At 38.9% G+C, this 13,357-nt stretch overlaps 1 protein-coding gene across 6 annotated transcripts in view; it reads left to right on the plus strand.

The window, feature by feature from the left end:
* DNM3 (dynamin 3) overlaps positions 1-13,357 on the plus strand; it is a 571,218-nt gene that overhangs the window by 142,959 nt on the left and 414,902 nt on the right. For all 6 annotated transcript variants that reach the window (XM_036859907.1, XM_036859878.1, XM_036859887.1 and 3 more), the window contains exons 3-4: positions 10,298-10,447; positions 11,672-11,875. In XM_036859907.1, coding sequence (XP_036715802.1) covers positions 10,298-10,447; positions 11,672-11,875 — 354 coding nt within the window. The remainder of the gene's footprint in view (positions 1-10,297; positions 10,448-11,671; positions 11,876-13,357) is intronic.

Raw genomic sequence — 13,357 nt, forward strand, 5'->3', positions numbered from 1 at the left:
TTTAATTTTTGACAGTTTGATTAATATGTGTCTTGGTGTGTTTCTCCTTGGATTTATCCTGTATGGGACTCTCTGTGCTTCCTGGACTTGATTGACTATTTCCTTCTCCATAATAGGGAAGTTTTCAACTATAATCTCTTCAAATATTTTCTCAGTCCCTTTCTATTTCTCTTCTTCTTCTGGGACCCCTATAATTCGAATGTTGGTGCATTTAATATTGTCCCAGAGGTCTCTGAGACTGTTCTCAGTTCTTTTCATTCTTTTTTCTTTATTCTGCTCTGTGGTAGTTACTTCCACTATTTTATCTTCCAGGTCACTTATCCATTCTTCTGCCTCAGTTATCCTGCTATTGATTCCTTCTAGAGAATTTTTAATTTCATTTATTGTGTTGTTCATCATTGTTTGTTTGCTCTTTAGTTCTTCTAGGTCTTTGTTAAACGTTTCTTGTATTTTCTCCATTCTATTTACAAGATTTTGGATCATCTTTACTATCATTACTGTGAATTCTTTTTCAGGTAGACTGCCTATTTCTTCTTCATTTGTTTGGTCTGGTGGGTATTTACGTTGCTCCTTCATCTGCTGTGTGTTTCTCTGTCTTCTCATTTTGCTTATCTTACTGTGTTTGGGGTCTCCTTTTCGCAGGCTGCAGGTTTGTAGTTCCCGTTGTTTTTGGTGTCTGCCCCCAGTGGCTAAGGTTGGTTCAGTTGGTTCTGTAGGCTTCCTGGTGCAGGGGACTGGTGCCTGTGTTCTGGTGGATGAGGCTGGATCTTGTCTTTCTTATAGGCAGGACCACGTCCAGTGGTGTGTTTTGGGGTGTCTGTGACCTTATTATTATTTTAGGCATCCTTTCTGCTAATGAGTGGGGTTGTGTTCCTGTCTTGCTTGTTGTTTGGCATAGGGTGTCCAGCACTGTAGTTTGCTGGTCGTTGAGTGGAGCTGAGTCTTAGCATTGAGATGGAGATCTCTGGGAGAGCTTTTGCTGTTTGATATTACGTGGAGCCGGGAAGTCTCTGGTGGACGAGACTCGTTCAGGAGATCCTGAACTCAGATCTCCCACCTCAGAGGCACACGCCTGGCACCCAGCCGGAGCACCAAGACCCTGTGAGCCACACAGCTCAGAAGAAAAGGGAGAAAAAAGGAAAGAAAGAAAAATAAATAAAATTAAATACAGTTATTAAAATAAAAAATAAAAAAATTATTAAAACCTAAAAAAATTAAAAAGTAATAAATAAAAAAGAAAGAAAGAAGAGAGCAGTGAAACCAAAAAACTAATCTACCAATGACAGACAGAACCCTGGAACAAATGGTAAAAGGAAAGCTATACAGACAAAATCACACAAAGAAGCATACACATACACACTCACAAAAAGGAAAAAAGGAAAATAATATATATATATACATATAAAAAAAAAGGAAGAGAGCAACCAAATCAATAAACAAATCTACCAATGGTAATAAACTCTAAATATTAAACTAAGATAAACATAAAACCAGAAACAAGTTAGATGTAGAAAGCAAACCCCAAGTCTACAGTTCCTTTCAAAGTCCACTGTCTAAATTCTGGGATGATTCATTGTCTATTCAAGTATTCCAGAGATGCAGGGTACATCAAGTTGATTGTGGAGATTTAATCCGCTGCTCCTGAGGCTGCTGGGAGAAATTTCCCTTTCTCTTCTTTTTCGCACAGATCTTGGGGTTCAGCGATGGATTTGGACCCGCCTCTGCGTGTAGGTCGCCTGAGGGCGTCTGTTCTTCGCTCAGACAGGATGGGGTTAAAGTAGCAGCTGATTCGGGGGCTCTGGCTCACTCAGGCCGGGGGGAGGCAGGGGTACGGATGCGGGGCAAGCCTGTGGCGGCAGAGGCCAGCGTGGCGTTGCACCAGCCTGAGGCGCGCTGTGCGTTCTCCCGGGGAAGTTGTCCCTGGATCACGGGACCCTGGCAGTGGCGGGCGGCACAGGCTCCTGGGAGGGGCAGTGTGGATAATGACCTGTGCTTGCACGCAGGCTTCTTGGTGGCTGCAGCAGCAGCCTTAGCGTCTCAGGCCCGTCTCTGGGGTCTGCGCTGATAGCCGCGGCTCGCGCCCGTCTCTGGAGCTCCTTTAAGCTGCCCTCTAAATCCCCTCTCCTCACGCACCAGGAAACAAAGAGGCAAGAAAAAGTCTCTTGCCTCCTCGGCAGCTCCAGACCTTTTCCTGGACTCCCTCCCGGCTAGCTGTGGTGCACTAGCCCCTTCAGGCTGTGTTCACGCCGCTAACCCTAGTCCTCTCCCTGGGATCTGACCGAAGCCCGAGCCTCAGCTCCCAGCCCCCGCCCGTCTCGACGGGTGAGCAGACAAGCCTCTCAGGCTGGTGAGTGCTGGTCGGCACCGATCCTCTGTGCGGGAATCTCTCCGCTTTGCCCTCCGCACCCCTGTGGCTGCGCTCTCCTCCGTGGCTCCGAAGCTTCCCCCCTCCTCCACCCGCAGTCTCTGCCCGCGAAGGGGCTTCCTGGTGTGTGGAAACCTTTCCTCCTTCACAGCTCCCTCCCACTGGTGCAGGTCCTTTTGCTATTCTTTGTCTCTTTTTTTTTTCTTTTGCCCTACCTAGGTATGTGGGGGAGTTTCTTGCCTTTTGGGAGGCCTGAGGTCTTCTACCAGCGTTCAGTAGGTGTTCTGTAGGAGCTGTTCCACATGTAGGTGTATTTCTGATGTATTTGTGGGGAGGAAGGTCCACATGTTACTCCTCTGCCATCTTGAAGGTCCTCTTTCTCAATTGTGTTTTATGTGGAAACAAAGGTTATGAAGTAGAGTTAATTTTTGTTATACTTTTTGAGCTCCTTCTGAAAAAATATGGAACTAAATTGAGCTATGTAAGTATTACAGCTGCTGATTCTCTGATTGTTATTTTGGGCACTTGTGGTAGAATTCCATACAAATTCCTATTGCTGGATGGATTTCTGCCAAATGTTAGTCCTGGTCTCATATGCCAGCACTGTTCTGTGGCCACTTAATCCTCACCTGTAGGGTTAGCCTCACCCAGGCTTTAGACCCAGACCAACTCTTAGGCAAGCAACCTGTATAGGCCATTGTTGAGCAGTAAATATCAAGGAAGTATTATTATTAATCTCTCTTTGCCGAGGCGTATGTGGGTGGCTTTGGCTTTGTTTCCTGTGAAAAAGGCTCTACCCCCCATCTCATGACTGAATTCTCACCTTGGACCATCTGGCTCACTTGGGTCCGGAGTTCTGTTTTGGCCTCCTCCTCTGCCTCAGGAGTACCAGAGCCCTGAAGCTAACCCCTAGTCTCTGCAGCTGGTCTCTGATACCTGCCTAGCACCCACCTTTTGTCTGCTATGAAATCTTGGCCCTTCTTATTCCCACCCTATTGTTCTTTACCCTCTGACTGGGACCTCTGCCTTTCACCCACTGTTGGACTCCCTCAGGTTAATTGTTTGTTTCTTTAGATTTCTTTTTTTTCTTTTTTTTGATTACTAAACTTTCCCTGTTTACCTTAGGACACAGTTGACTTCTGCTGTATATCTGGGTCTGTATAATTCATATCTAACTTGCCTTGTTGCTTACTTAACCACCGTTCCAGGCTCTTGCCTTCAATTTGGAATGACTTGAAGGCTTTCTGGAAGCATTTTTCCAAATTGCTCAATGGTATGCAAAGAGGACTTCTTTAAAGAAGAAGGAAGAAATCTACAGGTGTTCTTTTCTCTAAATATGATAGGCATTAGGGAAACACAGATGAGTAAAATGCAGCCTTTGCCTTTAAGGAAATATGTTTTTAAATGTAGTCATACTAGATGGTCTTTACAGCCAGTGGATTCAGCTAGTTGCATTGAAAACCATTCCCTGTTTATGTGTCCAATGTACTCCATTTTCGTTGGAGCCCCGTGCTTAAAAACATTGCTATTAAAACATTTTAGAAATAAAACTCCAGCTAAAGTATTGAGGACCCTAGTTCTTAGAATTGACAGGAGGTTATATGCCTGTGCTCCATAATAATTCCTTTCTACTTAACCTTGATTAATTGAAACATATGAATGTTTTTCCCCATGGAAGGGGCACATTGGAAATATTTAAATTCTTATGGTCATGCTGTGCTTTTCACAGATGATTGGAATTCTGCCCAGGCACAAACCATATCATCCTTCCCCCAAACAATTTGTCAGCTGTTTAACCTAGCGTAATTTGTTTTTCATGATCAGCAGAAATGACAGTGCTAAAATGCTTTATAGGGAAATAAAAATAAAATAGAATGATAGCTCTGATTTTTTTTAATATCCTCTTTTTTCTCCCAAATCATTCTTTGATATAAAAATGTATCTTAACCTTTGCTTTAATACTGGGAAAACAGGAAAGATTTTTTAAACTAGAGTCTTATTTTGTGAAACTGAAAACATACTATGAATTTCAGCAAGATAGGTTATACTGACACACAAAAGAATTTCATGGACGCATTATTAGGATTTCATTGCTTATATATACATAGCCTTAACCTTTATATGAGCTTGTGGCTAAGAAATTTAATCACTCTCCATTCAGACTGAACTTGGGCTGAAGCCTGGAATTGTTTGAGAAAGAGATCATTCCATGTGCCCAACTACCAAGCATTTAGAATGAAAGGAACACTGAGAACATGCCAAGAGAGCTTGTGCCACTGGAAACTGTACCTTTCTATGAGAAAGAATTTATCTCAGGACCGTAGATGAGATTTGTTAGACCTTTAGACATATTAATTTACAACAGCATAAAAGTCTTAGAAGATACACACTTATAAGCTCTTAAAAAGTCTAACTATTGATTGGCTGGTGCAGCATGTTCTGTAGGGTTTGGCTTAGGTGTTAGAATTTCCTTCATCCCCAAACTCATGTGAACATTCTTCAGACGTGAGTATAGTAAATGATTCATTGTTCTTGTGATAATCCTTTACAAGATTTTCATTTATAATTGTATTTTTGGACAGCAGGGAAGTAAAGCTGTGACCTTTAAATTCTGCACTGCTAATCAAGATTTATTCAGGGATTGTGTGATGATAAGCTGATTGATGATCCTCCTCAATAGCAATTAGGGGCAATTGTTCAAAAACATGTATGCCACCTCTGCTGTCCACCTCTTTATAGTCTGCTTGCTAGAGAGCTGGGATCCCATAACAGGAGTGGCTTATCTTGTTGCTAGGAGGACTCATCTTATTGACAATATAATCCTGTAGCTGTGAATTCTGAATTGTAGTTATGGTTGCCATGTTTTTCTAATAAGAAAGTAGGATATGTGGTCTGACAATTATCACTGTCCTGTTAGAGATGAAGGGAACATAGACCTATGAGTCTCTGGACCTGGGTAGAGGATGGACTACAGGTAGCTCCCTTCTGACAATTTAGATAAGGTTTTCCCTGAATTTTATATCCTGTAGGATGAATTATTTCCCAGGAAGCTCTTTGAGACCCATAGAAATAGGGATTTTGTGGTTCCTGCCCATTAGTCCTTCTGATATGCTGGGCAGGTCTGAATCCCAGTGATGGACATAGTTGAGACCCAAGTTGACATTCCTGCTATGGTTACTCTTAGGTCATTTAGGATCACTCTATGTGTGTGCATGAGTGTGTGTGTGTGTGTGTGTGTGTGTGTGTGTGTGTGGTATTTTGTGGTAAAAATAATAGTCTTTGTAGGGTTTAAGCAATGAGAATACAGAAATGGTTTTTACAGGCATAAAATGACTCGACAAAATGGTAAATCCCCACTCTCACCTGATGAATTTCACATGCTCCCACCACCATCAATTCTACCTACTTGTGTCGTCCGTCAGTACTCATTATTCTGTTTCCTTCCTGTTCCTGTGGATGAACTGGCATGTTCCTTTCTAGTGCTTCCTATCCCCTCTTCCTTGAGACATCACTTCAGCACTTGTCCCTTCTCACTTCTGCACCATCAGCTTTTCCTCAGGACTGGATTAATACCATCAGCCTATGAACAGGCTATTAGTTTGCCCATCTTTATAAAACCCTCCCTTGACTTCATAACCCTCTCCAGATGCCCTCTCACTTCTTTCCTGTCCTTTACAACACAACTTTTTAAAAGAATTGTCTGCAGCCAGTCTCCACTTCCTCTCCTCCCATTCTCTCTAAAGTCTATTCCAATCAGACTATCACCCACCCTACCCCACTCTAACAGCCCTTTTCAACATCCTGAATGACCCTCAAGTTGCCCAATTTTATGACTTGTTCTTAGTTCTCATCTTACCTGACATGTTGACAGTATTTGATGGAGTGAAAAGTCTCCTTTCATGAAACATTCTCTTTAACTGGCTTTGGGTCACCTTTCTCTCTGCGTTTTTTCTCCTGTCTTGTTGACCACTCGGGCTTACTCTCCATTTACTGACCTCTAAACATTGGAAAACCTGGAGCCCAGTGCTCTGACCTCTTCCTTATCTGTCTCTCACTTAGTGATCTCATCTACTTGCCTAACTTTAATGAATTCCAAATATATATAAATCTAGCTTGGACTTCTCCCTAGATGAAAGACTCAAAGATCCAGCCCCAAGGCATTCTTGTGCTAATTAGAAAAGGCTAACCTTTCCTCAAGCCCTTGACTGCCATCTTCTGTAAAAATTTCAGAATAGATATACACTTATCAGATGAGATGAATGCGAATTGTGTGTCTTTCAGCTGCGTGATTCTCAACCATTAGCGGCAGTTCTGTTTCTCCATGTGGGTGGTGTGTAGTAGGCATCACAAGCTTAATAGGTCCCAAACTGAACTTCTTAATTTAATTTTACTGGAGTATAGTTGATTTATAATGTTGTGTTAGTTTCAGGTGTACAACAAAGTGATTCTGTTATACGTATACATATATTCATTCTCTTTTTAGATTCTTTTCTCATATAGGTAATCCCAGAATATTGAGTAGAGATCCCTGTGCTATACAGTAGGACCTTGTTGGTTATCTGTCTTATATATAGTAGTGTGTATATGTTCATCCCAAGCTTCTGATTTATCCCTCCCCCCTACCCACACGTTTTCCCTTTGGTAACCATAAGTTTGTTTTCGATATCTGTAAGTCTGTTTCTGTTTTGTAAATAAGTTCATTTGTATCTTTTTAAAAGTTAGATTCCACATATGAGTGATATCATATGATATTTGTCTTTCTCTGTCTGACTTACTTCACTTAGTATGATAATCAATAGGTCCATCCATGTTGCTGTAAATGGCATTATTTCATTCTTTTTTATGGCTGAGTAATATTCCATTGTATATATGTACCTCATCTTCTTTATCCATTCCTCTGTCGATGGACATTTAGGTTGCTTCCATGTCTTGGCTATTGTAAATAGTGCTGCAATGAACATTGGGATGCATGTATCTTTTCAAATTAAGGTTTTCTCCGGATATATGCCCAGGAGTGGGCTTGCTAGATCATATGGTAACTCTGTTTTTAGTTTCTTAAGGAACCTCCATACTGTTCTCCATAGTGGCTGTACCAATTTGCATTCCTACCAACAGTGTAGGAGGGTTCCCTTTTCTCCACACCCTCTCCAGCATTTATTGTTTGTAGATTTTTTGATGATGGCCATTCTGACTGGTGTAAGGTGATACCTCATTGTAGTTTTGATTTGCATTTCTCTGATAATTAGTGATGTTGAGCATGTTTTCATGTGCTTTTTAGCCATCTGTATGTCTTCTTTGGAGAAATGTCTATTAAGGCCTTCTGCCCATTTTTTATTGGGTTGCCAAACTGATCTCTTGATCCCCAACCCCATCTCCGCAACATCTTCCTTTCTGTCAGTCTTTTCTACTTCAAAATTCTTCTCATTGCTGAGGTCAGCCTCCTTGAAGTTATTCTTAACTCCTTTCTTTCTCCCATACCTCTCCTTTAATCCGTCAGCAAATCCCGCTGGTTTTTCCTTCAAACTTCATTAGAATGTAACCACTTCTCACCACTCCCACCCAGGTCCAAGCCTCATCATCTCACCTTTATTCTGTTAGCCAGCTTCTTCTCTTATACCTCGCTGTCTGTTCTTAACACAACAGTACAGTTCTTTATTTAAAACCTAGGTCACCTCATGTTTTCCCTCTACCCAAAATGCTTCAAGTGCTCTACCATTCATTTAGAGTAAAAATCAAAGCCCTTAAAATGGCCCACAGGCCCTACACCATCCAGGTCTGTACCACAGCTCTGACCTCATCTCCTGCCTCTCTCCCCCACGCTCTGTGCTCCAGGCACTTTGGCCTCCTTGCTCTTCCTCCAATATGCCAAGCATAGTCTGCTTCAGGCAGTCTACTGGGATCCTCTTATGTAAAGCATGGCTTCTTGAGTCTTTGCTCAAATGTTACTTTATCATATCAGAGAAGCCTTCCTTGACTGACATATATAACAAAGCAACCTCCCTTCCCCAGTATTTAATATCCCCCGTATTCAATTTTCTCCATAGCATTTATAATATGGCACACACACACTGTTTACTATTTTATCTCACTGGAATTTAAGCTTCATGAGGCTAGAGACTATTTTGTTCACTTTACTATATCCCCAACTTCTAAAACAGTGCCTAAGAAGTAGTAGGAGCTCAGTAAATACATCCCTAAATCTCTTTGTGGAACCCTATCCCTAAAAAGACACAGAGGTTTGAGATGGTACTGCACAATTCCAATCTCTCAATTCCAAGATAAAAGCATGTTCAGAAGTCCAGGAATGAATTTAAATCTAATTTGAAAATTGCATTGATTTTACAGCTTTCTGGAAGGGCATTGGTTTCCTACAGAGAAAGCAGGTAGGCGCCATCTAGTGGCAACAAGAGAAGTACACATTTGTGTTACTTGAATTATTGATTAGTAACATAATTGAAAATGTAGTCCCTGATCCAGAAGCTTTTTAATTCTATGAACGTAATAATTACGATAGCCAAAAGTTCTCAGATTTGCAATTTCCACAGAACATGTTGAATTGAAAAGTACTGTTTATTATAAATTATTTATGGCTCTTGTTTACTTACTAAGTTTTGTTTGTTTATTTTTTAGGATCTGACATCCATTGTTCCTCTTTATTTTTCTTATTGTTTTATCCTTTACTTATCTTTAACCTCTTACATGGTACTGGCCTAGCCACTGAGTGGGTAAATAAAATAAAGGCTCTATCGTCTAAGAATTTATAATCTAATAAAAACAGCACCAATGAGGGTAAATATGTGAAAGAAAATGCCAAATGATGCAGTGGTCTCTTCAGGCCAGACTTCTGAAGTCTACTGAAGCTTAATTGCTGTGTATACTTCCACCATTGATGCATGAGCCACATCTTGTAGTTGTCTCCCTGTTGGCCTTGCCATATAGTGGTTGAAGGTTAAATATTTATGGTGGGGAATCATAGAAAGACTACCAATAATTGTCTCAGCTGCTATCTGGCCCAAGACACTTAACCTTAGTCTACATTTGGTGGAGCAGTTCTTCAGCTAGTTGTTAGAGAAATTAAAGTATTTGTTAAGACTTGTTCCCTTGTTAAAATTATCATAAAATTTTTAGGTCTAATAGTATCAGTTTCCTTTTTTGAGTTGTGTTGTTTATCATATACTTGATATCTCTGGAAGCAGATATAGAAATTGATAGCGCAACAGTTTGAAGATGTTACTGAAATTTAAAGAAAAACTAATATTCTGTTATTATATAGTTACTTTAGAGTTTTTCCTTTTGCCTACAGATACTGATTTTTTTTTTTTTTTTAGATTCCAGGTAAATAGTTTCTTTGTAATATCCTATCTTTTTTTTCTTGAGAAAATATCTTTTTAATTAAAGAAATTGGTGTGGTATTTTGATAGTATTATTTTAAAGCTAAAATATTCCATATATTATTTCTTTTAAAGAATAAAGCAAACGTTGTTTCTAAATCTTCTTGCCTTCTGAAGCTATATTTATATAATTTAGCATTCCATCGTGATAAAGTGGTGATATTGAAAAAGGACATTCTAATAGGATTAGTAAGTAGGCTTTTTGTGTACCCTAGCTCTAATTTCTTTGACAATTGGTTGCTATTATTTGTTTCATCATTTGGAGGGCCAGCATTCTCTTTATTTAGTAGGCTAGGTGGTTTAAAGACTGCTTATAATACTTAATTGCTTATCTGAAAATTAGCAAATTTAGCAGCCTTAGCATTTGAACTGTTTAATATTTCTAAAGTATTAACTGTGCTTTTTGGTAACTACTGTGTTCTCTCATTGTGATGGCTGAAGAGGCAATACTGGATACTTTGACTTGTAATTAAAGAGGCATTATTTCCTTATTATTGCAAGAGTACATGAATTTTAGGTTGTATTAATTTGTCTTTTGTAGAATATGCAGAATTTCTACATTGCAAAGGAAAAAAAATTACAGATTTTGATGAAGTTCGCCATGAGATTGAAGCAGAAACAGATCGAGTAACTGGAATGAATAAAGGAATTTCCTCCATACCCATTAATTTACGAGTCTATTCCCCACATGGTAAGTAAAATAACAAAATTCCAAATTCTTGTCCTCAAAAATTTTTACTATATTAATTAACATACAGTATTTATAGAAGATAGTTTTTTTCTCTGAAAAAAATACCGAGTTTCTAGGATTGTGCTTAGATACTTCAGTAAATGGTATGATCCAAACAGCTCATAAAATTATTTATGGGGAGACAGGAGGAGATAACTTTTAAAAGAGAATTGAGTAAGTCATTTTAAAAAGTTTTCTTTATGTTTATCTTAAACTTTTAGAATTCCGAAGAGGTATGCATGAAAACTTCCATTTTTAATGTCTTAAGTTTTTGCAAAAATCTTAGAGGTGCATGGTACTATGGCTGAGTTATCCTTAATGAATTTTCTTTCAGTCCTATGTATTCCTCTTTAATCTCTTCCTGAGGAATCAACTGTGATTTTTTTTTTTTCCCCAGACTGTCAGCAGAAACTTGTCAGATAACCAGTTCTTGGTGTGTGATACAGAATAGCCTCCATTCTGACTAAGATTTTAGTGGGGCAGATTTTAATCTCCTATCTTCTACCCAGCTCTGTTGCTTTTGAAATGGACCATGAGTGACATAAGCTCAATTACGACTTCCCAAGAGGACTTGGTGCCAACAACGTAGCGTGCAGAGAGAACGATAGCCAGGTCGGGACTGGAGTCACTGACTCGGTAGTTTCCTGGGCTCACAAAATGGTGCTCCATGAGTCTGGCTGTATGGCCTGCACACTAACCTCATGGCACCATGAATGGCTAACGGCTTTCCTATTGGTTAAGTGGCTAACACTCTGTAAATAATGTATGATGTTTTTAAAGGGAAGGGCAAACCTTACCCAGAGAAGTTTTACACCATTTGAAGGCAATGTACAAGACTGGCAGACAGCATATTCACTTACTGTTCAGTGTTTGAATTATAGCCCCCAGTTACAAATGTGACAGCTCTCTGAGAAAACTATTAGGTATGCAAATCAGTGCTTCTTAAATTATGTTAAAATGATCATTTGGCCTAGCACAATCATATTATAAAAATAGAGAAAACTTGAAAAGCCATTTTGAATTCTATCCTTTTTATTCTATGCACATGAGTCGAAGTTCTTCAGATACACAATACGTAAAGCTCAGCTTGTTTTATTTCTACTAAAGTGACACATGAGTCTGCATTGCTGATATCTTTCAGCATTGACGGTATATGTAAAACCTTTTTTTTTTTCCTTTCCACAGTGTTAAATCTAACCCTTATCGACCTGCCTGGAATTACTAAAGTGCCCGTGGGAGATCAGCCACCAGATATTGAGTACCAGATCAGAGAAATGATTATGCAGTTCATCACACGGGAGAACTGTCTGATTTTGGCTGTTACCCCAGCCAACACCGATCTTGCAAACTCAGATGCACTGAAACTAGCTAAAGAAGTTGATCCTCAAGGTGAGTGTATGACCCATAAGATGAAAGGGAATTAGTTTAAAATGTCAAGAGTTTGGGTATATTTCAAGGTAACACAAATTCTCACAAGTTGATTTTATTATTAATTAAATTAGCCATTATTAATATTGTTAGCTCTTTCATATTTAAGATGCTGAAAGAAATATAACTGGGGAATATAGTCTAAACCTATATAAATAAATGTAAGATTAACTGAGATCTAGGAAAATAGACATTTCTAATTGTTATGAACTACTTATTTTAACAGCTAATAAAAGAAATTTCTGATACAGAATTCAGATTTCCCCTTAGTTTTTATGAGTTATCTGAATATACTCCCAATAAAAAATCTTTTCTGTTTTTGTTTGTTTTTCATTAAAATAGGAAGCTCTTTTAATGCATGTAAGATATTATTTAGTTTATAATATTTGACTTAAATCTCTGCTTTCATAATATATATTTGTTACTGGCATTTCAGAATCCAAAAAAGTCTCTTATTTATACTGATGTTTGACTTTTTCTTTCTCTGAGCTGAGTAATAATTTATGTTCAGGGACCCCAATGATGGGTCTTTGTGTGTGTCTGTTTAAAGAAATTATGAATGGTGCTCAGTGATGTGTCCCTTCAAGATGCAGATGCATCTTCTCCAATTCTAGGAATTCTTTTTTTAAAAAAATAATTAATTGCCCCATTTTCTCTGGTCTCTTTATCTGGAATTCTTATTATTGACATCCTAGAACTCCTGGATTAATCCTCTTTTTTTTTAAAAAAAATCTCATTTATCATCTGTTTGTCTCTTTGTTCTGCTCTTTGCAATTTTTACTCAACTTTTAGCTCCTCTAATTAATTTTTCATTTCTGATATCATTTAAAAGTTCCAACAACATTTTCTTATTTTGTGAATTATATTTTTATTTTTTAAAATAGCATCATGCTCTTGGCTTCTCAAGTGCAGTACCTTCTCTAAAGATTTTAATGAGAGCTTTTTGAGGTTTCCTTTTTGTAATCTAGAATGTCTCTGAGTTCATTTTTTTCTGGTTGTTTGTTTTGGTCATTATCTTTGATGTTAGAGACCTTTTTCAAATGACTGGTGATCTTTTGCTGCTCTCGTAGATTTAAGAGTAGAGCACTAAAAAGATGATGGAAGGTCTGCCTGTGCTTGAAAGGGATTTATTGACTAATGGGCTTTTCCATAGGGTGATTGGGCTGGGTCCTGGCCATTTTGTGGGGAGACTTCCTCAGCTGCTATTAGATTCTGCAAGTATTTTCTCTTGAGCTAACTTGGTATAAGCCTGATGTCCAGTGGTCTCAGAGCTACATGGAAGAATTGAGTTGGTGGGGGAAGGTGGTGTGATTCTCACTATTCAGCATGTAGACTTTTCATTAATCCCTCTGCTTTCATAATGGCATTCCTGAAGGTCTTCTTGAGTCCAAAGTCCCTCTAGTTCATCCTCTTCTGAAAGTAAATCTTCAATATTCTGCTGAG

This window comes from Balaenoptera musculus, chromosome 1 (assembly GCF_009873245.2).
Source record: "Balaenoptera musculus isolate JJ_BM4_2016_0621 chromosome 1, mBalMus1.pri.v3, whole genome shotgun sequence".
Lineage (NCBI taxonomy): Eukaryota > Metazoa > Chordata > Mammalia > Artiodactyla > Balaenopteridae > Balaenoptera > Balaenoptera musculus.